Source organism: Athene cunicularia (genome assembly GCF_003259725.1).
Source record: "Athene cunicularia isolate RWA chromosome 5 unlocalized genomic scaffold, athCun1 chr5_part1, whole genome shotgun sequence".
In the NCBI taxonomy this organism is placed as follows: Eukaryota; Metazoa; Chordata; class Aves; order Strigiformes; family Strigidae; genus Athene; species Athene cunicularia.
Genome location: NW_020799101.1, coordinates 7,922,738 through 7,950,334, shown reverse-complemented (window position 1 = coordinate 7,950,334; position 27,597 = coordinate 7,922,738). Strand labels below are relative to the sequence as shown.

At 36.0% G+C, this 27,597-nt stretch overlaps 1 protein-coding gene across 1 annotated transcript in view; it reads right to left on the bottom strand.

The window, feature by feature from the left end:
* PPP2R5E (protein phosphatase 2 regulatory subunit B'epsilon) overlaps nt 1-27,597 on the bottom strand; it is an 80,212-nt gene that overhangs the window by 12,221 nt on the left and 40,394 nt on the right. The window contains 6 exon segments of the mRNA XM_026849405.1: nt 494-602; nt 1,253-1,312; nt 1,399-1,529; nt 5,991-6,083; nt 8,221-8,322; nt 19,384-19,580. Of these exon segments, the coding sequence (XP_026705206.1) occupies nt 494-602; nt 1,253-1,312; nt 1,399-1,529; nt 5,991-6,083; nt 8,221-8,322; nt 19,384-19,580 (692 nt within the window).

Genomic DNA, 27,597 nt, shown 5'->3' with positions numbered 1-27,597 from the left:
ACTTATTACACCATGAAAGCTGAATGAAAAGATATATGAGAGCATAAATGCAGTAGTAAGAAATCTGTGAGGAAGAATGTTAAAAATCACACAAAAATGTGGGTATTAGTATTCAGAAAGTTGCCACAATGAAGAAGAGCCTTGACAGCACAAGACTAAGGAAACCCAAACATCCTCTTGGGAGAGGGGATGGGAAAGGCAAACTTGTAAGAATGAGAAAACAGCAGAGAGGAAAACCTAGAGAGAGCTTAACTACTAAACAAAATCCCCAAAATATTACAGGTGTATGTTACACTTTTAATTATCTAATCAGGACAGAAGAAAGACCTTTATCATGTAAAGCACATTAATTTTTTTTAAAATCTCTTGCATTTTTTTTCCACATTTCAAAACTATTCCCCTACCTTTTATGTGCTATGCAATTAAATTTCCAAAACAACCATAAAAAAAAAAAAAAAATCATTCTGAGCAGAAAATATTTTATAATTTATACCTGTGCATGGAAGAGTGATAAACTCCTGACAGTATGTAAAGGGATCAGCACCTTCACCAGAAACTGTTTATGCTCTGCCTTAAGAGGTAAAGCAAAACCATTGATAATACTAGAAAACAGAAGAGAAGTATCTGTTAGTGTTATCATCTCAGAAAACATCCTTGAGGTCTGAACAAGCACTTTCTAGATTAAAATAATTTAGCAGTCAGCACCTGTTTACAAATAGTAGGCTCATGCCATTTGTAAACAGGTGCTGACTTTTGTCCTGCTTTATATTAGCAGTGCAGTACATATCTATGTAGCAGTTCAGCTCTGACTTAGGAATAATCACATAAACAGCTGCACAAACCTGTTGCCAAACAGATAAGACCTTGTCTCTGTGGTTTGTAAACTCACATAAGCAAGGTGTTCTTGATTAATTAAATTGCCAGAATTAGATTTACTTAAAATATTCACACTGATCATGTGCTAAAAAAAAAAATATATATATTCTGCAGCATGTAAGGATGAAGTGCAAAATTTAACACACACATACATACAAACAAAATCTATCCAACACTTTTTGGCTGTAACCTGCATCCAGTTATATACTTTTGGCAAAGATGTGACAGAGATTTGCACAGAGGCTTAAAGATGGGCATGTGTGCACATCTGTTTTCAGCATCAGGGCTTATAGTAATACTTCTTCCAAATCCAGTGCTATTCTGACGTGTCCAGAAGGGAAGTTTGAGATAGTTATTAAACAAAAGACTCATTTACCTTCCTAAAATTTCCAACAGTTCAGCTACGCCATTGAAGTGTTCAGTTTCATAAACAAATCTAAAAAAAAAGAAGAGTTAAATATAAGTAATATATCAGTTTCCTAAAATGTTCATAAGTGAAAAGTACCTTCTTTCACAACTTACCGTAGAAAAATATTATTAATCTGTTTTCGGATAAATGCTCTAAGACCCAGAAACTTGCCATAAATTCTGTGCAAGACTGTTTTTAGGTAGTCTCGTTCTCGAGGGTCTTCACTGTCAAACAGCTCCAACAGCTGTGTTTAAAGGAAAAAGAGAACTGAAACAGCAGACATTTGACAAGTATGAAACAGACTCCTATATAAAAGTTAAACTAATGAAAGCACACACATGTAAGAATGTGATATCCATGTTACCCAAGGTGTAGAAATATACTATTAAAAAAATCTGTTGTAACCCCAGTGCAGTATCACAGAACTCAGTTTATTAAGTTCCACTTCTGACATAACAAAACTTTGGAAACCTTCAAACAACTAATAAACTTCTGATTAACTAGCTCCAAAATGCTGCCTTTCTTCTCCCTAAAAATAAATAAAATAATTCTTAAATGCTATCATACCTACAAAGTAAGACAGTTTGCCTCTTACCATCCACCATTCCTTCACTCTGCAGAACTAACAGATACTGATTTGCTCTATCTTGTTCCCACAACTTTGTGTCAAGGTCATATTTTTCTAATTGCTTGTAATTTATATTATGAGCTTGTAAGCCTTCCTAGTGACTGCATGGCCTGTACACTGTGGAAAGACTCAACAGTGAAGTCTATGCCAGTACTCGATCTGCTGTTACAGGACCTCCACCAATAGACACAAATCAAAACATCAGGGTAATTAATCCTCCAGGCTGAACAAAGTGGTAGCTTCAATATCCAGTTTAGAAAAACAAATGAAAAACAAACAAACAAAGCAAACACACACACACAACCCACCTCCAGAAAACCCACCTTTACTAAGTAACTTTTCTCTTATTTAAGATTTTAAAACAGCAAAATGATTAAGTGGTACTCAGTCAACAGAGAATCCCATCCAGTGTCTTGCACTCTACAAAATATATCCTGAAACACTGACACCTGAAGATGCCTCTGAGAATCAAGGCATGAAATGAGCAGCGGGAATATCACCTGCAGATCTTTGTATCTATTCGCCTTGAATCCCTCTACTACAAAAGTATGAGCTTCCCCTCACCCCTTCAACTTTTTTGACACCACAACATTGGCTATTCTGGCAAACATTTGGAGTAAGTTTGAAGGTAAATTTTATTTAAAGACGAAACCAACCAACAAACCCCAAATACCCCACCCTAACCCCAAAGGCAAAGATAATAGGGAAATTTAAGGTAGGAGTCATAAGCAATCAGTATATCTCTTGCATGAAAAAGAAAGTAATTGTCAACCAGTACCTGTCTTGCAAGAGAAATTAAGATAATTTGCCAAAGAGGTCTTACAAATGTGTAAGATGCTGTCAGAAAATTATTGCAGGAATGGCAGAAAACAAAATTATTCTGGATTTACAAATAGATGAATTATAAATACGTATTATAAGTAGATATGTCAGTGATTGTATACTACCTGATCTCTGTTAAACTGCTACACAACTTTGAGAAGGTGAAAAAAAAACCCAAAAATATGATTTGAAGTTGTTAAGGTATCTGAGATTTTGCTTTCTAACATCCAGGTTTAGGACTGATGTACATATTCTTTTTCAGTGTTATAGATGTTTCTGCGGCTTGTAATGAGAACCCACTATCTTTTCCTTGCAGTAAGAATCTGCGGTGGGAATTTCATGAGGAAACGATGAGGTTTTTCAGCTGCCCTCCAGAGGTTATAAACACATTGCTTCATTGAATTAGTTCTTCAGTTAAATAAAGTCACCTCATCCTTCCCCACATAGCAAATTTCACCCAAAGATAGCAAACAGCTGGAAACACTTATGTTTTTAATTTTCTTATTGGATTGCTTTTAAGAGCAAAATATTTGTATTTCCAGTTCTCTCATACAGATCTTCTGTGGAAACATTGCTGAACTAAGACTAATTATTTTGATATGTCCAATTTGTTATCAGGTTTCAACAATAAAATCTTATTTTTATGGATAAGCTGCAAGACTTCCATAATTTACGTGGCTATTCTAACACTAAGCGTAGATAGAAAAGGGAAATAAATTTTCCAAAATAGCAACCTACATAACACAGACACTTGTGGATATATTTGAATAGTATGTCTCTTAGCAACCACTGCCAACCATTTCAGACTGTATATAAGCAGGCTTCAGAAATGAACAGTTACACTGTTAAGTACAGCATTTTATCAAAACATACAGCTGCAAGCCAGAAACACATCTATATTAAAATATAGAAGGAAAAAGCAAGCAAACAAGAAAAAGCTTGAAAAATGCCCATTAAAAGAACTGTATCATTTTTTCATACAGGCATTCTTACTGCCAAGAAACACTTCATTAAAGTTACTCAAATTTAAAAAAACCCAAATTAATTTAGAAAGAAAGTTGATTTCAAAGACTTGTCACACTTGTGCTGTCAGTGTCATAAAACACCAAATATGCTTAATGTGTTTAAACCTCAAATTGGTTTCCTATGTAAGTGATCTGCAGTCACAGATTCTTAGGAGCTACTCTAGAGGCACAACAGAGTAAGAAGTGGAAGAACACCCCAGTTCCTACAGGCTAAATACAAACACTTATACACACTGAAACATATCTGTTTGAAAGTATATGTAAGGCTCAACAGAAACTTTTAATAGAAAAATGTGAACATTAAATTGACACACTGCACATAGCAATATATAGAAACACATCATCTAACCATGTGGCGAGAACTTAGGAATTCTTAGAATTCGTTCGAACTCTTAGTTGTTGTATCGTACATTTTCAGATATGTAGGTTTCAAAAATCTCTATTTCTCTCTTTCAGTAGTTACCATTCTTTCATTTAGTAGATTTAATAAAGACTTAACAGGATTAAATTAAAAAAAAATAAATCACTGGGTTAGACCCATTCTCCTGTGCCAAATTGTAACAGGTTTGAATGCCCTTGAGAGGGTGTGAGTGGGATGCTGCCAGTCATGACCAAGTTCAGCAGCACGTAATAGGAACATCTAGGAATTACTTTCTTTATATTTTGAAGTAGAACACAAGCATTCCTTCTAATGCAATTCTGTTATATCTAAAGAAAATAAAATCAGTTTGAAAAAACTGAGTGATTAGTCCCCCTGTATTTTTAAAATCTCCACCAGGTTGTGGATGATCATATGGGTGCAAAATTTGTTCAAATCAGTGTTTAGAAGAACCAAAAAGAAACTTCACCACAGAGGTTTGATTCAGATGAAAAATGCTCTTCTATTTAGAAGATGGATAAAATAAAAACAGAAATATATCCCATTGCTTTTGCAGAGTGAAGAAAGACTTGTGATATCAAGAAGGAAACCAAGGTCTCTTCTTGGAATCTTTGAATTTAAGCACAGAAATTACTCTCTTTGCTTTGTTTTTCAGGTATTCTTTATACAAATAACATACAAAGACAGTAAAAGTATTACTTTTACTGCCTGAACACTACAGGGGAAAAAAAAAAAGCCCCATGACAAAGGGGTGAGAGAAAGGTCTTCAGGAACTCTGAGTATCTCCTGCCACTTCTAGTTCACCTTTTTTCTCAAGTCTCAGCCCCCAAGGAAATTCCCTTTTCTAAGTAGGAATCTTTCTAAATTTCCCTGATTTCAAAAGCAAGCTATAGACAGCATTAACCGCAAAGTTCTTTCTGATGGAAACAGAAAACACAAGACAGGCCTATTCCCAAAAGCTTAAGATAAAAGTCTTGTCTGTGGAGTTTTCTGGCCTATCCCAGCAAACATCTTCCTTCAGCCGTATCTGTTCCAGCATCTGTCAAGGCCTGGATGAAAACTCCTCAGCAGAGAAGACCAAGTACTGTAGTTTCAAGTGAAATAACAAAGTACACAGGAAGCCTAGCTTGTACACAAGGAAGAGAAAGAGGAAATACGTGTAAAATCTGTGGCTACCAGCTGACGGACTGACAGAGGCCACCTCTTCATTTAGCAAGAACAATGGCAAGCAAACTACAAAAATAAAGCTACCCGTTCTTTGCCGGTTGTTTATTCTTGATGCGCCTCCTTCTTCCATGCTTTTAATAGAGCTTGAACTTTATATGGCCTGTTGAATTACTTTCTCCCTGACCACTGTTTTCAGTGTTGTGCTAGGAACAGGTTTGTTAATGAACTTCTGCCCCTGTTACCAGGTCTCCAGCAGAGATAGAAGGGAAAAATATTCCTCCCCTTCCAACAGAAATATTTTAACAGTATCAAGACACTTTAAAACTGGTGTTTAAGTAGTCTCTCTAGATAGCAGCATTTTTAGACTACTTGACAGTAAACCTTTCATTTTTCAACAGTTACTCTTTCAGCTCTCTCTCACAACCAGTAATCAAGTATTTTGATTAAGGTATCAAAACTGGAACCAAAACAACTATTTTATATATCTATAGCAACAGAGACTGACATATAAACACACACACACATATTTTCCCTTCCTCCACAGGTTGAAACTTTAATTGTATATGCTTGTTTAGCCTTTTTCTGTTGCAAATAAAGTTACACTTCCAAATTCTAAACAAAACATTTTTAAAGAAATTTTTTTCAAAAGCAAAATGAAGCTTTAGAGAAAACAGATCAGCTTACCTGCAATACAAATTTCTGATCTATGTACTTTTTGGCAATGCTGGGCTGAAATTCTTGGCTTTCCAAAAATCGTATGAAAAACTCATATACAAGCTGCAAAAGAAAAAAAATATTGATGGTTTAGTTTATGACTTGCTTCCTCTTTTTAAGTATTTCCCTAAATTCTTTTGCTAGAAAATAAAATACTTATTTTTTCACAGAGGAAAAAATTTTTCAAAATGAAAAATATCTTTCTCCTTTAGCAAATTGCTACCTTAGAATTAATTACATGAGCTTTTTAAGTTAGTTTTGCTTATTTAACTCCAATCAAAGATATTCCACCACCAAGAACAGGCACTGCCATCATGTAATGCTTGTTATCATCTTGCAAAGCTTCCTAGAGTAATTGGAAAGCACATTTAAACGTCCCTCTTTTAACTTAAATTTAAATTTAAACTGCTGAAGTCACATCAAATACAGATATTACAATTCTGAAAGGGCTGGTAAAACAGTTAGAAATATTTAAATTCAATTAGAAACTGCTTAGAGTAGCGTTCTACTACAACTTGAAACACAGAAGAAGAATACAAACCGGATTTTATTCAGAAGTTCCTAACTTACTGCAAAGATTAGCCCCAGGGCTGGAGAAAACCTGCTTACTTTCATGAAATTTCACCTCCACCTAAACTAATCAGTGGGACAGTAACAGACTTTGTTTAGTAGAGAAAGAAAAAAAAAAAAAAAATAAAAACGAGGCAAAAAGGAAGTGAAATGAAACAGGGACTACCGTGGCCTCATAAGACTGCAACTCTAACCTGTCACTGATCAGATAAGCTACCAGCTAATAACTCTCCTTGCTGAAGGAGAGCAGCCATTGAACCTTTTTTTCCTTTCTGACTTCAGTGAGTATGAATATTAACACTGAAAGGAGAAAGGAAGCTAAAAATTACGTTTAAAAATAATTTTAAACTTTTCCATGAAAACACCAATACAGTGCAATTCTGCTGCTGATGCTTTATGTCAGTGTTCTCTTGACTTCTAAAAGGAAGCAAGAGGAAAGCAAGAAGGGGGAGAGAGGTTCAGCAATATGACATGGAAAAAGCGACAGCTTACATAACTAATCTGAAATCATCAGGAAATCAATTCCATCAACTCCTGACAAATACTTTCGTGCATTTCTTCCTGACAATGGTAAATTATCCACCAGCTAAGAAATTCCATCATTTCCACGTAAGTAATTACTTTTAAAACCACAGCAGTAGCATCAACAAACACAAGATAACAGGCATGTATGCCTTGTGCTGTTTCCAGGCAGGCAAAGCTGTTCAGAGATGACTTGAAGAGTTTAATATTCTGGTTTGTTTGTTTTTTTTTTAATTTAAATATAAATGAGGGATGAAACCTACATTTTAACAGATTCTAAATTTGAGACCACAAAAGAGTGAAACAAACTGCTCACAGGCAAGGATTTTGCATACAACTATCAAATAAAATCCTCATTTCAAGCTGAGATCAACTGTGTTCCATTGCTCACAGAAACTCCCAGACTCCACAAACTGTTACTCAGGCAAACTTCTTCTAAATTTACTAGTGGCATAAGCCATCAATCCTAACACAGACGGGATCTGCATCTACATTTTCTACAAAATAATTTACTGCATTAGCATCAATTATGCTTTCTCCAAACTTAGTTTATGTTCTTTGTCCAATACCTTGCATTGACACTTGTACAGAGGAAGAGATGATACACAGCACTGAGCATGCAGCCTGCTACAAACACCTGAAAGCAAACCTCAGCCCAGGGAGAGGAAGGAAGACTTAAATAGGGATGTAGCTTCTCATTCACTTTTTGGATCAGCTGCTAACACTCGTGGTTTTGTATGAAAATTAACTACCCTCAGTAAAGCAAAACTGTTAGAAGTATTATCCCCCCATTGCTCTTGCTGAAGCTGCTGAAAAACATTTGTGCATCAGAGCAGTTTGGAAAGCAAAATCATTTTTAAATCAATGAAGGAAAACAGGAATATGAGGGGCAGCGTCGATACAATTTTGAAAGAAAGCTTTAGCATGTTGCAAATTTCACAAAGAACTCTCTTGTCTTTGTAAGTACTATGTTATAGTCATGAACAATATTGATAAATGTTACTGTGTCACAAACTAGTTCTGATTCGCAGGTTAAAAAAAAGCTGACAAAATTATTAGATACATTAAGCAATGATAAGCATTTGTTCTGAGATAAGTGATCAAAAACCTGTAAATGTGGCCATGATGCCTCCAAGGTGGGCTCATCTTCTTCTGGATCAAATTCATTGCTGTCACTAGGTGGGAGAGTTCTGAAGATATTGCAAGATACCTGAAAAGTGAAAGAAAGTATGATGAGATCTGTTTTTCAAATAGGTACTAGATTTCAGGACTGGGTACGTCTATACCTAGTCTATCCTCCATAACATAATCAGTATTTCTTCTGCGTGCTGACAAAGTTCAGGTCTAAGGAACCTGTCCCTTCACAAACCTGTCACCACCCTTGGCTTTCCCTTCTCTAGGGCTTTCTGCTTCTTTCCGCTGATATCCCAGCATTACCCCATCTGCCACCATTTCTGTCATCCGCATTCCAGATGAGTCCACCGACATGTAACTCCCAATCCTGCAGGTCATCAATAGGCTGAGAGCCATGACCATTTAGGAGTTGTGGGAAATGTCACCAACATGCATTTACAAGTGTTTTCATGCAACACTTGGTTATTTTCCTTTGCGCAGGGAAAACATTAATGGTATCTCCTTAAGGTCTCATCTGTCAGCACTTGTGAAAGAGTTGCCAGCACTGTTCACATATTATATGTCTGGACACCTCATGCCAAGTACAGAACTTGGTACTAAATGCAAGCAACAAATAGTATTTGCTCGACACTTAGCCCACATTTTCTTTCATGGTTGGTTCACTTTGCTTAATCTTTAGAGGTATTTTGCTGAGACTGTTTGCCTTTGTGAGGTTCATGCTACCAGCAAGGACTGAACCAGAGTGCTTTCCTCGCTTAATTATAGTGCTGAATGGAGTGTACATCTTATTATGCAGCAAATCTAATAAACTGCAAACATGTTTATGGCTTCTGCTGCACTTTGAAGGTGATGTTGTGCCGTCTTTGCACTCTGCTACCGCATTTGACCCATCTCTAAGCTGGTTAATCAAACAGCTGGGGAAAGCTGCATGTTATCTCCTAATCCCATCTATACATGACCCCTTCATAGTAGTTCAGACAAATTAAACTATTTAAGAAACAAAACTAGTATGTTCTTCAACATCTTCATTTATTTTTCCAGCCTTGTACTCCTGTAAATGTTTTAAAGTTAGTCTGTAAGGCATATTTTCACAATATGTTGGCAACTTATTAAGAAAGGGCACTTTAAAACCAAGAGTTTAAACATGATCCAAATACTGATAAAACCAGATTGAAATAGAGTGAAGTTTTAGAATTTGCAAGACAAAGAAAACAGACTCAGGTACTGCATAAACAGATGAAACGACAGAAAACTGTAGAAAAGCACACATGGTGCATACTAGGGAGGAATATTCACTGAACATAAGGGAAAGACAAAAGATGTGTAAGGCAAACCAGTGAGCATAGAAAAAAAAAAAAAAAAAGAGGTCACACGGGTTTTTGCCTGGACTTTTTCCTTCTTGCCACAAGAGGGTGTATTTCACTACAGTTACAGTAAAACATACTTTTACAGAAGCCTTCACGGTCTATGTAAATCTCATGTTTCCAATACACTTTCAGCCTTAACAGATAGAGCACTTACTATAGCCGGTGCTGATAGATGCTGAACTCTACTTGCCCTGTACACATACCTGCCAAGTGATTACTAGCACTTATTAGGAGCTACTCTTTTTCTCTCTTCTCCATCCTCCTCCCCTGACTCATTCACTTCTCTCAAGAGAATACACACATTATAGTTTGTCTTTCCTCCAGGATTCCTGAGCTCCTCCTTCTACTATCCCTGATATGAAAGAGCAGGAAAAGGAGGAAAATGATCACAATTAGCAGGACAAAGTTGTTCCTGTGTTGGAGTACAGGGCAAAAGAGGGTAGATGACCCAAAGGATTCCAAGTAAAAAGGGGGAAATGTATCTATTGGTGCCCTGGATCCAAACATCTGGGATTCTGCAATACTGAAACATTTTTGGTTAATGCTTCACATACAAAAATCCCAGCTTTCTCAGGATTTGGATCAAAACAAGGAACTAGCAAAACCATAGGCATTCCATAGCCCTTTTTTTTCTGCTTTAAACTTAATTTGAAACAAGAAAGAAATTTTTCTGCAAATTTAAACATATATAAATTAATGAAACTTGTACCAACAGATCAGAAAAAACATAAGTATTCATCAGCTGTTTTGTTTAGAGACTGGAACAAATATTGAATTACAGCACAAGCAAAACCTGCAAGGAAAAGTACATACTTTCAGAATGAAAAGCTAAACCAAGACAAATTCCTGTAAGATTTAAATTAAGTCAAACCAAGCCTCAAGCAGTCAGTGCCAGGGCCTTAACAGCATGACAGAAGTATGAAGGGTTCAGTAACAATTAGTTATGTGCCAGCACTGACACCTGAATCTTGAGCTTGTAACAAAATCAGTATGATTTCTGGAGAGTGCCTATTAAAAAAAAAAAGTCTAGTCTCAAGGCAACTCAAAAGCAGGTTTTTTGCATAAGGATATTAACATGCAGGAGTAAATGCAATGCAAGTTAGAATATGCTCCTAGTAAACAGTTTGCTCTCTTTTAATTCTCTTTTTTTTTTGCATTAGGAGTAAGGATAAGCTATATGGAGCCAAAATGCAGATATTCTCCTGAGAAGAACAGACAGAACAGGTTATCTTTACATGATTTCCCCAGGTTATCATAATTTTAAAAGATAATGTGTGCCATTACAGTTACATTAATCACCCCAACACAGCATGATAGCTCATTTACATGCAGTGTCAATTTATAGCACGCTTATCTAAATCAGTAGCCTCTGGGTGGCTAATGTTTATAAGCCTCTAAGGGAGAACTGAAGGCAGCAAGTTCTTCCATGCATGAACTGCCCAGCTGTACATTAGAGACCTTGACAGCCACCACACAAAGATAGGAATACGCTACATCAAATCTGGAAAGAATAATTTTTCTCAGATAGGCATGAGGTAGCTATTTGGTATTTATCCCTGGGCCCAAGCAGCATGCCAAAATTCCTTCAGCTGGATAGCTGAATCACTTCTCTTCTGACCTCTGTTGATCATCAAGCCAAAGGACATCCTTGCCAGCCTGCATGTACAATCCTCGATGATTCCTCTTCCACAGCCAGCACAAATGACTATTGATCAATACTGACTTCCGTCTTCCTCTGATTAGGAATGCCTCCAAATCCAGATGACATTTTTGTAAAGCAAACCAGAACTCTAATATTCTGCGAAGTTGTATCATGACAGATATCCCCTCTTATGTCCTCAAAGACATCTGCACACTGTTCTCCATGACTGTCCCTTTCAGAAGCACACACCAAACTGGGTAGAGAAAAGTATATCACTGCACCCACTCTGCAGAATTTGAACACCCAAGTGCCAGAAACCAATTTAACAAATCAGTAAAATCTACATATTGGCACTAAATCTAAAATTTCCAAGATCATGTTGGAAATGCTGAAATGATAAATTTTTTAATTAGAGATGCCCAGAAACCTCTAAGCTCCATGTCAGTGTGTCAGTCAGGCACAACTTCGACCAGAAGCAAGACAAAAACTTCTCCAGGCAATTACAAATCAATATTAATTCATTAAAAACAAACAAGAAGATAGGGAAGGCTGCTCCAATACCCCCATAAAGAATGAGCTGCAAGTTCTAAACAGATCTGATGACTGGTACCTGGCAATGCAGAACTATGAAACTATGAATATACAGTCAAAAGTAACAACCTTCACAAAATCTTCGGTTTTATCACCACATTTATATTTCAAATAACTTTTAGAAAATAAAGTTCTAAGAGGCTTAATCTGAAGTCAGGAATAAATGTTTTGAGAAGTCCTCTCTTTGTCCCTCTAGTGCTATAAAAATGACAATGCTATAACAGAAACATTTCACAAATTCAATTTCAGCTCAGTGCTCCTACTCTGTGCTGTCTGAAACAAAGATTTTTCTCAGTAATAGTTTTCCTGAATGAAGCCTTAAGTGAAAACAAACATACATGCAGGAAAGCTTAATATATTAGCTATATAAAATCAGGCTAAGTGAATATCCAATTAGCTCACAGGGAACACCTGTTCTTCTATTACCAGTGTGTGGAACCATCCAAATAAGCCCCATGTACACATGAAATTGAAAGCGAGTATCTCTGCACATACAATGTTTAAACTACCACACTTATTAACAACATACAGAAACAGTAAAATGTAATTGAGCCATAACATGAAGCTATGCTAACTGAGAGACAACATTGGCCCCTGGAACAGACACAGAACTTGTCCTTCTGAAATATATCTGCATATGTGGTTTTTTAATACTGTTTACGGATTTACATATTTTAGAGCCTGAAGTGACTACTGCAGTCACTCAGCTATAATAACTCCATATAACCCACTGAATTGTTCCCAGAAGTTTGACTAAAGTACATCTTACAAAAAGTAATACCTAATTTTATCTTAAAAGATTATAAATTATTCCACCAGCTGTCTTCTCCTAGTTTTACTATGAATTTAACCACAGTGCTGCTTCTGATTTCAAGGTTGAATCTCCCTGATTCCCCATTGGTTCTTCCTAAACCACCAGATCTCTTCTACATCTGTATATATATTTGCATATGCAGTACGTATCTATTTATATATAGGTATTTTTATATAGACATAACACTTCTCAACCTCTGTGCTGCTAAATAGAAAGATACAGCTTCTGAACATAGACAGATGTTGGTTTCTTTGCTTGTTTTTAATCCTGGGATTATTTTTGCTTCCTTCGAGCTCCTACCTATACACAAATGTATTGGGGTAGTATAAAAAGGCAGACCATCTCCCTCTTTTTTTTTTTTTTTTTCTCCTCTTTTTTTCTATATGTTGCCATTTTAATTTACCAACATTCACTTCTTTGAACAGTGCACTGTACCAGAAACTCATATTAAGATACTCATGATAGTAATTCACAATGCTCAGGTCCTTTTCTGCACCACTGCTTGCCTGAATAGAGTCTTTCAGCGGAACAGTTATTTATTTAATGTGTGCCCAGTTAATTCTAAACAAAACAATCTTAAAAAAATCATAGCTGTAACTCAAGTATCTTGGACAAATTAAAGCACAGTACCAGCAGAAAAAGGCCCTCTCTCTAGAGCAGGCTATCAGATCAAGTGAAAGCCTGCCAATACATGAACTTGAACTCTAGACAGCATTACAAAACTCATACTGTCTCGGACTCCAAACTGAAGAACAAAACAAAAAATTCAAAAGCCAGAAAACAATCCCCAGAAGATGTCCATTGTGCTTATTGACAGACACAATGCTCAAAAGGTATTCAAGAAGATGACACAGCCAAAAGGGGGGGTTGTGGGTGTACACTTCTTTAAAAACAAATAAAAAATAGCTGGAGTCAACACAAGTGCTTCTTGAAACAAAAAATGTTTTTCCAGTTTATTTCTTTGCTTTAGACCTAGTCACTGTACTATTATGCAGATAAAGTCTGACGAATGAAAGGCCTGTGTAACCAACAGGAGGAATAATGGATACGGGTAAATGTAATTACATACTGTCGGGAAAAATTATTAGGGACAACTACTGCAAGAGGAGCTGCCTCCAACTGATTTTCTGAGAGAAGCACAGAACATCAGAGCCTCTTTTAATAAGCATTATGGTTTTTGCACAAACTAGGTGAATAGAGAACGTGAATAATAAAAAGCATCTAACAGAGGAATTTGGAAATAATGCATAAAACCCCAAAGTTAGGTTATTTTATCACTTTTACAGAATTGATAACCCTCACATTAAAGAAACAAGAACGGAATTTAAAATACGATGTGATTTTTATCTATTTTATTTAAACTTGGATAGCATGCTTGCTCCATCATGGCTGTACCTACATAACAATGTTTAATCAAAGTCTATTTTGGGGGTCAAAAATTGAGGTTAAGATTATTTCCTAATATTTTACAGAATTCCTGAAGTCATATAAAATTCATATTAGAAAAGATACATTATTTATCAATTTTTGTAAGAGTATATGATTTCATTTATATTCCTTAAACTCAAAATGGCATTCAGTATTATATTTTTAACTCTGAATACAAGAACCAACAGTATTCCATGCACAGGGCTTTTGCTAAATCAAAAAGGTAAAACTGAATATAGGTAGACTTGCAAAAAGATCTCTATCCAAGAACATTTTAAGATGGAAAACCCTAAACAGGATGAACATTTAGCAAGCAGGATGTCATACTTAGTCATAAGCTATAGCTAAAGCTATAGAAAATAAAGAAATTCATAATGCCTATGAAGTCTAACAGCTAGAACACTTCCTAAAAATAGGTCCCTCAACATGCTAAAAAAATCATGGCTTAACAAGATATTCTTTCTGTTTAAAAGGTCTGTCACAAACTCCTAATCAGACTTTGCCCTCACATCTGTTGAGACAAACCTGCAAGAAAGGGAGTGCAATCTCTCTAGATTTATGCTGGTGGGGAAAAAAAAAAAAAAAAAAAAAAAAAATCTGACCTTTAAAATGCAATTTTTGGTATTGATCTGGGTATTCATTTAACCAAGTTTCTTTCACTGTGTTGCTCAACATAGCTTCTGAGCCAGAAGATATCTAATATGATGTTTCATTTTGGCTATAGAGATTACAGTCTTCTTTTACTTGATTTGTCAATACAGAAAAGATAAAGATGACAACAGGAAGCCAAATGCATTTCTGCACTTAAAAGAGAGGAGAACAAAATACTACTATTCTGTTCTAAAAGGTGTATCTCAAAAAAGTTTCATTAGCCATCTCTTACAGACTGGCAACCATCCACAGATGTTGCATAAACATCATGGTAAATGTCAGGGGCTGAGTTTTCAAGAAACAAGTTGGAGAGCTGAAATGTTGCTCATCAACAAAGAGATTAATCCAGATTTCTCAGTTTAACAGCTTGTCAATTCTTCCCATCTAATTTTTTAAATGAAAGACATCAGTTTCCTCAATCTATGTCTTAATACCCAGAAAACACAAAAAGCTCCACTACATACACCCTTTGGGATACCACAGATAATAACAAACATTTATTTCATTCAACTACCATTGCTTAATCTACCAGCAAAATCAGCATCATTAGTTTAAGCCTCCACATTTTGCTCAGACAGGAACAAATTTTAGATTAAGTGTCCAATTATTGGCTCATAAAGTCATATTACTGGCATTTCCTTCTTAGCAGAGTGTGGTTTAATTGGCAAGGGCCTTTTTTCCTAAGACTAGACTAATTCTAAAGAATGTCATATGCCCTTCTGAACAACACATCAAACTGCAGGGGAAGCACACTGAGCAATACCCTCCTGAATAAATCTGTCCAGCTTAGGGCCATTAACACAAACCCCAACTGCTCTTCCCATCAACTGATATTGATGGCAGTGACAAGGCCACTGCAAGCTTGCTTTGGTGCCATTAGTAAATTAAACTTAATTTTATTTTTTTTAAATAACCAATAACGTACCAAACACTTCTGTATGTATCAAGCTAAAGAGAGTGGCTTAGAGAAGTGGACATGTACACAGGTTGACAAATAGCCAAGTGATTCCACATTTAGTTATAGACAACATCATATCATATGTTCAAGAGAACAAGATGAAAATACGTGATATTACGATTAGGGATTAAGGTTTTAATGACATGTATTTAGGATGACTGGCAGTAAAAATATCCAGAAGCTGTTATGCTGGCTACCACAAATGACTGTTTTTCAAACCCTTACACCATAACACCACCACATTTAGAAGTAATTAAAAATATTAGAGTTTCTGAAGAAGTTTATAGGCAATCTTTTTCTATCCTAGTATCTGTAAAGCCAAACTCCTTTTGGGTCATGAACAGAGAACAATAATATATACCTATGTTATAAACTTTACAACAACAAAAAAGGTTTTTGCACAGATATCACTTTTTTTGATATTTTAGATAATTAAAATTAAAAAGCACTTTATAAATATTGGTAACTTTTAAAATATCAGCTTCAGGCTTGTCTACCTTTTTTTTCTGCTCTTAAATGATGTCAAAAATCACAAAACAGCTTATTTCTTTTTCATCTGTTTACAATACTTCACCTCCAAAGCACAGTAACCCAAAGGGCCAAGCAGGAAATATTAATTCCTGGATTCATAAACACTAAACATAACAGGGAGGAGACCTTCCAAAGGGACAAAGAACACTTGTGCTCCATTTTGGTCCGTTTTAAGATACTGGTCTTTCAACTGAAACACTCCCACGATGTCAATGGGGATGCTAATTTGGTCAGGACTTAGATACCATGACAGGTCAGAGACTGTCAACTTGACAGCTCCTTTGTGAACACAGTTGGAGACCTAGGTGAAAATCCTCAAAAGTAGATAAAGATGGCAGTTTCACTCATGAAGCCAACTGTGCACAGTTAAGACTGTCTCAGTTTATGATTATGAGCACAATTCTGCATGAAACAAGAACATGCACTTATTGCAAAGAACGAGTTACACCAAACATGATGCTTCAGCACGAAGTGACTAATGTCGTCTATTCACCAGGAAATATGTACCAAAAACTTATTTTATAGAATATTAGGAGTCCTACCTTTCCCTCTAGGGCCCGTATAACTGCACTTAAAATGATGAAGATATCTTGCTTTTATAGGCAAAGACTAGGAGGAAAAATACCACTTTAACTAGATAGTGTGTCTTTACAATACAAAATACCTGCAAAATACCTGATGATGTGGTTGAGTAGAAACATTGCATTAGCATTCGTTGGGATGATCAAAAGAAATCATTCATGCACTTGCGTGGATTCACTCACATAAATTCAATAGCATTGCACAGCCTTCTGCTTACATGGAATACAACCCCCAAAGTGTCTTTCCAAGAGCACATACACCAAGAACACTGCTGGTTGCCACGGGCACAATTAGGCTGTGCCAACTTTCCAATTTTGAAACTGTTTTTCCAATAGCTTACATCTTCATCAAAGCACAGGTATCTGTTGTAGGCTAGAATTTCTTACAAAATTAAGCATTACAACTTTCTCAGGAAATTCTTTAGAAAAAAAAATGTCTGTTTCCCTAATTACTTGGGCATCTTTTATTTTTAAAAAATCTAGGTCTGGGCAGTCAGGAGCCACAGGATAGACAGATAAAGGACTTGAGAACATTATCAGTCCCCCCCACCACCCTTGTTTAAGTACCCTGGCACTGAAGAGAAAACAGCATTAATTCAGCACTGGAGCCCAAATGCAAGGCAGAAGAAAGTAAGACGAAGGGCATGATGAAATGAAAGGATCAGGGGAATACTAGAAAAAAAGAATACAGAACAGTTTCTATCAAAAATGAGCTAAACAGAAACTGGAATTCCTGAAGCTCCATTAACAAATATCTGTGAAATCCACTAGAAAAATTCACACTGTATCTTTACTTCCAGTGACTCCTCCATATCAGTTAACAGACTATATTTAAGAAAATTATTTAAAACAGTGTTTTTCAAACTATTTAGGCAACGCCTCATTTCCTTAAGATAAAAACTGCTTTGTGAATCAACATGAGGGACTGCAGCGACAGCCGGACATGCTAGCAAAGGGGTTTTGCATCTCTTCTACAGCTCAAGTTCAGATTGCTTCATAGGTTGTGATTTATGATTCAAATTGAATTTTACGAGCAGATACAGATCAAATTCTTCTTGTTTCTTGGGGCCCAACCTAAGATAACACTATGTTGCAGAGTCTTTATTCTACAAATGTTGCTGCAGTAAACAACTATAACCAAAGTCAATGCAACAATACAACTTCACTAACAGAAACGTTTTTAAAAAATACCAAATTCTTGCAGGAGGTGAGTTTGGAGTCATCCTCTATACACAGAAAAAGTCCCCAATTTTATTGAAGTTACCTGTGCATCAGAGTCCTGTCTGTACAAAGAGTACGATATAATTTATTCATCACAAGCAGTACAAGTAAACCATTTAGATACTACAGTGCAGCACCAGCAGAAGAATTCAGCAAAGAACTAGTAATTCTGTATTCAGACTGATATTTGAATGGTGCATTAGATCACATGCTTGAACAAATAACACAGCAGACTGAAAAGCAGTTCATTGAGAAGATTGGTCCAGTAAAGAAGGGAGAAAAGGAGGGTGAGGGAGAAGAATCTGTTCACACATTTACAGGCTTTCTGACAATGCATACACACAGAGAAGCCATATTAAGATTTTTCCATACACTCTTAATTCTGTTGTTTTTTCCTTCACTATTAGCTGCTTGATGATTGTGTCACAATTTACAGCTACTTTTAAATATTACAGACAAGCAACACAGCATGTTATCTGTGCGTCAGAAAAGAAATAAAGCGCATATAAAATGCAATGTAAAAACTATTCTTTTTTTTTTTTCTTACAGCACATAGCCAGTGGATTCCATGATCACACAGTGCCATTAGGAAACAAAATCACCAAATCTACATTTAACTAATTGCTTTCTCATTTAGATAACAGGTTATAAGGGTTCTGTATGGTAGTAGAGAGTAAACATTTTAAAGCAGTGATTGATTTTGCCAATCTCAATGAACGTTCTTCACCATATAGCTAGCATCTGGTACTGTTTCCATTTTTAAACTGAAAACTGTTATTCAACAATTTATATATACAAGGTATGGCTTTATTGTTGAGTAATCTTGCCCACTCTAATGGCAGCTTCTATGAATCCACATAATACAACCAGGAAATTTTCACACTGATCCTATACAACATTTTTAGCATTTATTATTTAAAATCATTATCTGTGCATACTTTAAGCTATCTCTGCCTAAAGTACACACTCAAGAGCTTGGATAAAGTTCAAAGAAAGATAAAAAATTTGCAAAAATTATTCCATTATTTACACTGGGGAAGAGAGAGGGGGTAGGTGGGGGGAAATGTGAGGGACTCTGATTTTATGGCTGCTAGCTTTCTCCATCAGGAAACAATCCAGGTTTCCCTTCATATTTTTGTGACACTATAATAACCATCATCTACTTGACTTTAATTAAGAATATATAAAAATTAATATTTTTTTCTTTGGAGAATTATCCCCAAGTGATGTCTAGTAGAAAATACAAATCAAAGGCCTCATTTAATCCACCTACTCCAGGGTTCAATTTCGCCCACAATGCGTAACTGGAATTGCAAGTGGATTTAAAGAGACCATGAGAAAGAAGAAACTCACCATTCTAACTACTTCAGGGTAAGTCTGCTCTGTCAAACAGCCTCTGCTTATTGTAATGTAGTCCACCAGTTCATTAAGAGTGGAGCGCTTGTATTCTTTCATTTTAAGGTCTGAAAGCGTGTCCATGAAGTCAAAAATGACACAGCACTGTTGAAGTTTCTTTAGGAACAGTTCAGGCTGCTCTGAAGATGGAACGTCTATGAAACAAGAAAGGAAATCTTTGTGAGTCTGGCATCTTATTATACAAAACAGGATTTCTTTTTGAAGATTAATTTCAAATGAAAGCAGTATTCATACAATTTTTGTAAAACAGAGCTCAGATTAACAAACGAACCCGTTATAGCAACTCTATTACTATTGTGTGTTTGAGATCTTGAACAATATTTTGTAGAAGCAATTTAATCATCATCTGCTATTAAGAAAATAAAGTCCACCAAAAATGTCCAGGCTGAAGTGGAGAATGCAAACACAACACCATTCAAGACTTAATTCTACGATACACTGTTGCTTTCACTGGAGACTGACATTCACCGTCATTAACTTACACTCCAAAGAAGGATGAAAGAACTGTCAAACAGATCAAGTTTGATTAATTGGTATTTCTAAAAACAGTGTCATTTATAGCTCTATATGAATATACATGAATATGTATATGAATACACAGCAAGACTATAATTCTGCAACAAGTTTTCAGATTCAATCATTACCCCCATGTTGACACTTCCCATAGCAAAATCAATTTTACTGAAACACAGTGAGGATTTTTTGCTGTATTATGAACATATAACATGCATCAATAGGAACATTCTCACACAAAATACTAGTATGTGCTTGACCAATAAAGTAAGCAGAATGTACTACTTGCTATTTTTGCTCTGTTTTCTTAATTCTCAGCAGTTAAAAGACTTAATAAAATAATAAAAGGAATGTCAACTTGTTAGCGGTTTGTTAGTTTACTATGTGCATCAAAAGAGTACACAGAGAGCTTAGCTTATCCAATGTTCATGTACACAAGAGGCTAACAATAGCAGAGTTGCAGAAATGAAATATGCATTTTTACTCTGAAAGGATGCTCTCAGATTAGAGGGCACTTCCCTTCCTTTGATCTACCTTTCTTTTTTTTAAAGGCACAAATGCTCTGTCAGCACCAGCATCCAGTAAATGACTTTCCAAGCCAGAATACAACACATAAATTTAAAAAAAAATTTGCTGATTTTAACTAGAAAAATTTTAATAGAAAAGAATTGATGTTTGTTGCTCAAAACTTGGATATACTAGTGAAAAGTCAACCTAATGTAGAGCTTCTTACTGTTGACACAAGAGTATGCCAAGTTAAGGAACACCTGGTAAACACTGGAAGCTGTTAGTAATAGTATAGTAGTTTTAAGGATGAAGTACCATGCATCTGTTTTAATTAAAACCACATGCACAACAGTTACTAGTTGCAAGTTCAAAAGACCTATGAAATATTACAAGGTCATATTTCAAGGCATATAGCTTCATAGTTTTAAAAAGTTCTGATAGAGATGCGAGAACCCCAAAGCACTTCACATCCATTCTCTTCATTGCTAAACGCTTAAAAGAATAAACAAGGATTGCAGCACAAATAAAGATGCTACATGCTTTCTGACTTGACATGGTGAAGAACAGCAATTGATTCTTCTTCTGCTTACAGCACTGCCATAGTGACAGGATTCAGTAGGTTAGCAAACTGAATCCCACAAAGAATAACCAAGATCTTGGCAAAGTTCAGTTGATGATACCTGTCAGCACACTATTCTCATATGCATTAGGCTTGGGTAAACTCTACAACTGCTGTGTCCAAAGGAAAGTAAGGGTGGAGGGAAAAGTGGTATAGTTATGACGCCACACTTCATATCACCGTAATTGTTCGCCCCACGTTCCCACAGGCTATATTCATCTGTGGCACAGAAGATGCAAAAAATGCGGTCCTGCAGAATTCCAACATGAAGTGCAAGAGAATCTCCCCCAAACATCTCTGGAAAAACTGAAGATCCCAAAAACAGGTCACCCAAAAGACATTCCACTGGTCAGGTCTCTAGCACAGGTTCAAATGCCTCACAGCAGGCAGCACTGAAACCCAAGATAAGTCAAGGAGTCAGAGAAAATCATTAGCCCTCACCCATTACAAAAAAAAGACCACTTCTCTTAGCAACCTTTCTAAGGTTACAGGTTTACAGGAGATAAAGGGCCTGGGGAAGAAAAGTACTTGTGACTGCTCTCTTGATTACCAGCCTTCAGATAGTACAAAAAAGGAGAATGGACTTCAGAATTCACTGTTATTAGCAAGCAGGCAACAATTAATTGATTAACAATTTCTTCCAGAAGACTGTCTGTAAATACAAGCTGGAGGAGGGGGGGGGGAAAAAAAAAAAAAAAAAAAAAGAGAAAAAAAAAAGGGGGGATAAAAGTGTAATCAGTTACTTTTCAAGAGTATTATGTTTAATTCTAACTTCCACTCTTTCTTATGCTATCTATAATCCCCCATAAAACCTGAAACCATTTAAGTGGTATCAATAAAATCTATGATGTTACATGAACATAATGGGGTTTTCTACATAGCTTGCATACAATTATGCTGATTGACAAGGATATCCTAGTGAAAGAAAAACAGGTTGAAATCAAATGGGAAACCATTAAGATAATGTTCAGCACAAGTTATAACCAGACTCAAATGACTCAAAATCAGACTCATTTTAAGGAACGCATGGTATTAAAAAAAAAAATAATTAAAAATAACTAAAGCATTAAATTAACTAATAAATGTTTGTTTGCTTTTTTCCTCCAGTTAAGTACCTGGAGGTGTGGGAACAAAATGAAAAATATAATTAAGTTGTTCTCAAGAAAAACCACTCTAGAACACTACATGAATTTCATGTCAGCATTACCACATTGACAAGCCATGGAAACTATAGGGACATAGTAAAAAAAAACCAAACAAAACCCTAACCAAAAAACCCACAAGCAAACAAACAACAAAACAAACACCCAAGGCCCCACGAAATAAAACCCCAAAACCTGATCGTTCTGGTCATATCTACTTTTCTTTATTAAGGAAGTTGCCATTCACACTGTACAATAAAATTGCAAGAAGCATAATGCAATAATATTTCTTATTTTTCTTAGGAATTGGGGTGTCTTGGGAACCAAATAACACCTAATGCCTAGCTTTTTCTACCAGGAAACAGGGAACATTTAAGAGAGTCAATTTTAGGGGGTCCTAATATGCACAGCACAAGAAAAGGGAAGCAGAAATCAGTAAAATCAGTATACCATGTTTCCAACATTCCCACAGAGACCATGCCATGGTTTTGGGTTTTTTTCTGGTTTGGGTTTGTTTGGGTTTTTCGAATTTTATTTTTCCATGTTTCCCTTAATTCTCTAACGCCTCTTTCACAGCTGTACAACCCTTACCAAAAGATCACTAAGAACAGACTTCCCCGGCCACCCTCATGCCACTATTTGGAGCAGGGAGCACACTGGTACTTGGGGTGCAGATGGATTGAGGTCCACAGCAGAGCTGAACTCCTTAACGCAATGACTTGAAATTAAACATGCAGTTCGTTACAGATGTTCACAGTTAGTTACTGAAAAAGAGCAAATAATTTTCTTCTCAGCAGATGGATATTGCAGAGTTTTCAAGGAATTCTGCAACATTTTACTCTTGTGCTAATGCACAGCCAAACATTTAGGCCCTCAAATTTAATAACCTGCAATATTACCATTGTGGCCACTTTCATTTGAAAGAACTGAAAATTCAGCAACTGCTCTAATAAATCTATGTAAATACCTATGATACTTTAATAATCTATAAAATAATATCAAACTGACACTACTAAGTGGCATGTGTGAATTATGTCCAGTGTACAGGACTGTACACTTTTATTAAAATCAAAATTTAAAGAAAGATAAACTTTCATCTGGATGACTGATAACTCTCCTCATTTTCAGGTCTTTGCTATGAGTCTATTTGCAGGCTTTTAAGTTTTCTCTTTAGCCTTTTAAATCGGTACAGAGCTTTTGAAATACACTGAGTATTCACAGGTTCAAAGGAAACTGGCTTCATGAAAACAAGTACTAACTCATCTGAACAATGGTAATCAAGATAGAATCAGAGCCTTTAACAAAATCTAGTGTTTTATAAAGTTATCAGAAAAATTGACAGAAAGTACTGTACATTTTTTTAGGCATGAAACAACAATTGTTACTACAAGGGCTGAAATGCTATTTCCAAAATGGTCAAAGCAATTCAGTTTCTTTCTTAATGGCCTTTTTTCAAAATAATCCTAATTCAACCCACCCATCCCTTCTCATCAGTCATCTCTGCAGTCTGTCTTCTGCATCCTTTTATCAAAGGCACAAAAATCTGATAGCACACTTTTACTGCAAGTCTCTAACATATGTAAAAAGTATTTATGTTTATACTACATATTTAAATTAAAATAATTTACAATTAACTGGTTTGGGATCATAGGAAAGTAAATCTATGCATCAAAGGAGCAAAGTTGCATCCAGCGTACTGAGCTATGCTTCTTCTCTCAGTGGCAGTAAAAAACCAAGAGGAAGATACTGAACACCAGGACCAGTTCCTGATCCACTTTAGCCTGTAGTTTTGTAAAGAAGGGTCTAACACTGGGAAGTGAAGATGCAGGGAAGGACTGAGCTTGCTTAAACCAACACAGCAACTGTAGGGAAAAATCACAGGATTGCAGATGCAAGACAGGATAGGGCCTAGAATTAGTATAAAACAAGACAAACGATGCAGATTACATATAAAATATTAAGCAGAACTAGGATATGTTCACACATGCTACCCTGCACCCACATATGTACTATCAGAACATTTAATAATTAAAATCAAAATGCCCTCAGAGTAACTATCGTTCCCAGTATATACATTACTGTTATTAATTAGTTTGATGATGATGTTTGCATAAAGAACAACTATCATCTTCTTGTATGTTAGGAAAGGCAAACACCACCATGTTAAGCACGAAAAATAAAAGGATGTACTAAATCTGAAGTACGTCTAGAATAGGGGACATAAAGATTAATAGTGTTTTTTTTTTTACTCACGTTAAAGAACTTATAATTTTGCAGCATGAGAACTGTGTGTCCACTTGCCTCCACACACCAAGATTGTTTTCTAAGTTCTTTGCCTATCAACTCAATGGCAAAATAATTTCCCAATTTCCCTTCAGTTTCTGTATCTTCCAGTTATTAAATAAAACCAGGATCATTATTGTTCTTAGTTATTAAAATCTGCTTGTGCCAAAAAAGGTTTAAAAAAAACCAAGAGAAATCCCACCCACTTTGCTGCCACTCACCAAGCTAAACATAACCAACTACTGAGGCAAGGACCTACCTGCATACATCTCTTTATACCTACATCTATCCCCCACTGGTCACTATGAAGATTATATTTTGTAAGAAGCTAACTTTCTAGGTTTTATTCAAATAAAACTTGCAAAATTGAATTTGAAAGTCTTCTAGTCCAGAGAAGTTCACTTCAAGAGGTTTAGTGACACTCAGTTCAAAGCTTTTACTAACTCAGGGTCCTGTTGTACATATACCCTAGTATATAACAAGCCACATCTCTAAGCCACTTCTCACAGCACAATATTGGTCTTAAGATGCCTAGAAGTACAAATGTTTGCCCTCTCTTTCTTACACACACTTCTTGAGAAAAGTAATCACTATCCTAATTGCATTCATTTAATTTTCCTGACTGGCTGTCAATATTATGAATGCTTTGTGAAGTCAGTAATCATTCATTTATAATAGGTGCTTTTTTCAAAGCTATTTTCCCAACCCATTCTCTATACTTAATAATTATACAGGCAGGGCAGCAGTTAGGCATTGTGTTCCAAATATGTAAAGTCTAACCAGTACTGCATTATTCACACAGCAATAAATACAGTGCGACAAACTCAAGCTGACTTTCATGAGTGAACACATACAAAAAGAAAAGTGCAACATAGCATACTGTTTCCAGCACATTCAAAATGCATGATTAGAAGTGTAACACAGGACATACTCCACCACTTTTCCTGATAATCAGTGTTTCTACAGATAATCAATCACAAAATTGAGAATTATTTCCCTGACCATCAATTTCTCCTTGATCAAACTGAACAAGTTCTCATCAAGTGGGACTCTCCTGGGTACTTCGCAAGGATCCTGGATGCTGCAAACTCCTCTACTGCTTAGCAATACTCTGATCATTTCACAGAGGTTTTTATGAAAGCAGTGTAGATCTATTCTGAGTTGAGCACCTTGAGCGTATATGCAATACCATTACAAGCAAGATGGCACAGACATAACTCCTACACGGCCAAAATGTCATAGCGTAGATATCCTTCTAAACACATTAACTGAAATTCTGCCTTTACTCATTTAAAATTCTTAGGAACTTCAGCCCTCTACTATAACACATGGATGAAGGGCTGCCATTTCTTTCATCTCAAGATCAGAACTTAAAACCAAATTGTCATCAAGAAAAACTTCAATAAAATATAGTTTTTAAAAACTATGAAGTTTATGAAACTTCGGTTAAATATTTTGCCTACTTCCACAGCAGGCACAGTGCAGGCAAGAGTTCAAGCCTCCTCACATTCACCCATAGGGCTCAATACAGAGCCATAGCAGTCAAGGTTTCAAGGAAAAGATTCCTTTAAGCTATGGTTTGTCAAACTGTGACCAACGCTTGTTCATCCCATCACTGACTACACCAATGGTGTCTGTGCTGTGAGCACCCTTCAACTTGGAAGTTGACCAAGGTTGGTTGTCAAAGCTACTGATGAGCCATAGCACAATACTATTACATCCATACTCGTTGCAAAAGGACTGTATTACTGCAAATTAGCATCAATGACATGACTCAAGTGAGTAGAGAGCTCCCAAGGTGCCATAGGTTTTACAAGTTTGGGTACTCTTACTCATCACTAACTTAACATGATGAATCTGTTATGAAAGAAAGTTATATCAAACATTTTGGATAATGACAAGCAATTGAAGAAATACATAGTGGATAGTCATAATTCATGATCAACTAATACAAAACAAGATTACCAGGGTATTTGGGTACACCAGTTGCTGTTCTAGGTCCCACAGAAATAGAGACTTACAAGATATTTGGTAGTATATAGTGTCCCTTACACTAGTACTAATAATCATCACTCAGTAGTAACAGTGTCTTTTTACAATCAAGCAGCAATACCTTCTTCCTTCGGTAAGTTGACAACACTTTTCAACAACTGTGAATATTATGAGAAGGGAACAGAGTGGGAAGCCAAAGAAGACAGAGCAACAACATAAAAAGATATTAAAGGACCAAGAGAGAAAGAAAATGAGGTAGAGCATGAGCAGGAGACTTGGAAATTACAGAGAGGAAAAAATTATTTGGGGAATAGATAACACAATGAAAGCAGCAGAATATTTTTAAAAGGAAAAAAAAGTTTAAAATGTTTAAGCAAAACAGCAATGCAAGAGTTAGTGGTTAGGGTCTAGATCTGACTAAGGAGCTACATATCTGGAGGTTCCTGACGCTCTGACATCTTTAATATATCTTATTCTATTATTTATTGTGAGCTTGCATGGACATCAAATTAGTACTTATTCTTTATCACAGGTTTTGTAGGTTGCTTCCTTTCCACACTCCCTTTTTACTAATGTTTTGAAAATGATGATTACCAATTTTTATCTTTTTTAAAGGGAAGCATAAAGTCTGGCAAAAATACACATAAATGTTATTTCAATTTTCTAAATTGAATACGTGGCACAAAATCCCCAAATAAGACAAAAATACTCTGCTGAAACACTGAGAACTATTGTGGCCCATTTTCCTGGACTGACTCAAGTTTCTTTTATACTGACTCAGAAAGTTTATGCTAGTTGTTTTAGGTCGGTTATTACTGAATTTCACTTTCAAAGTACAAGCTAACCTTCATTCAGAAAAGTCAAAGTCTGTTCATTTGCTGAACAGTCACCAGAGAGAGCTGCTGTCCATGTTTGTCCTGCCACTTGAGAATACTGACCTGAGGTAGTGAAGAAATTATCAGGATACCTTTGCCACACACCTTCTTCCTAACCTGCTACTGCTAGATATGAAAGATATAACTTTTTCATTTCAAAGTCTTCTCCAAAGGCAAGGGGGATGGAGGGAAAAAAAAAAAAAAAAGGGGGGGGGGGGGG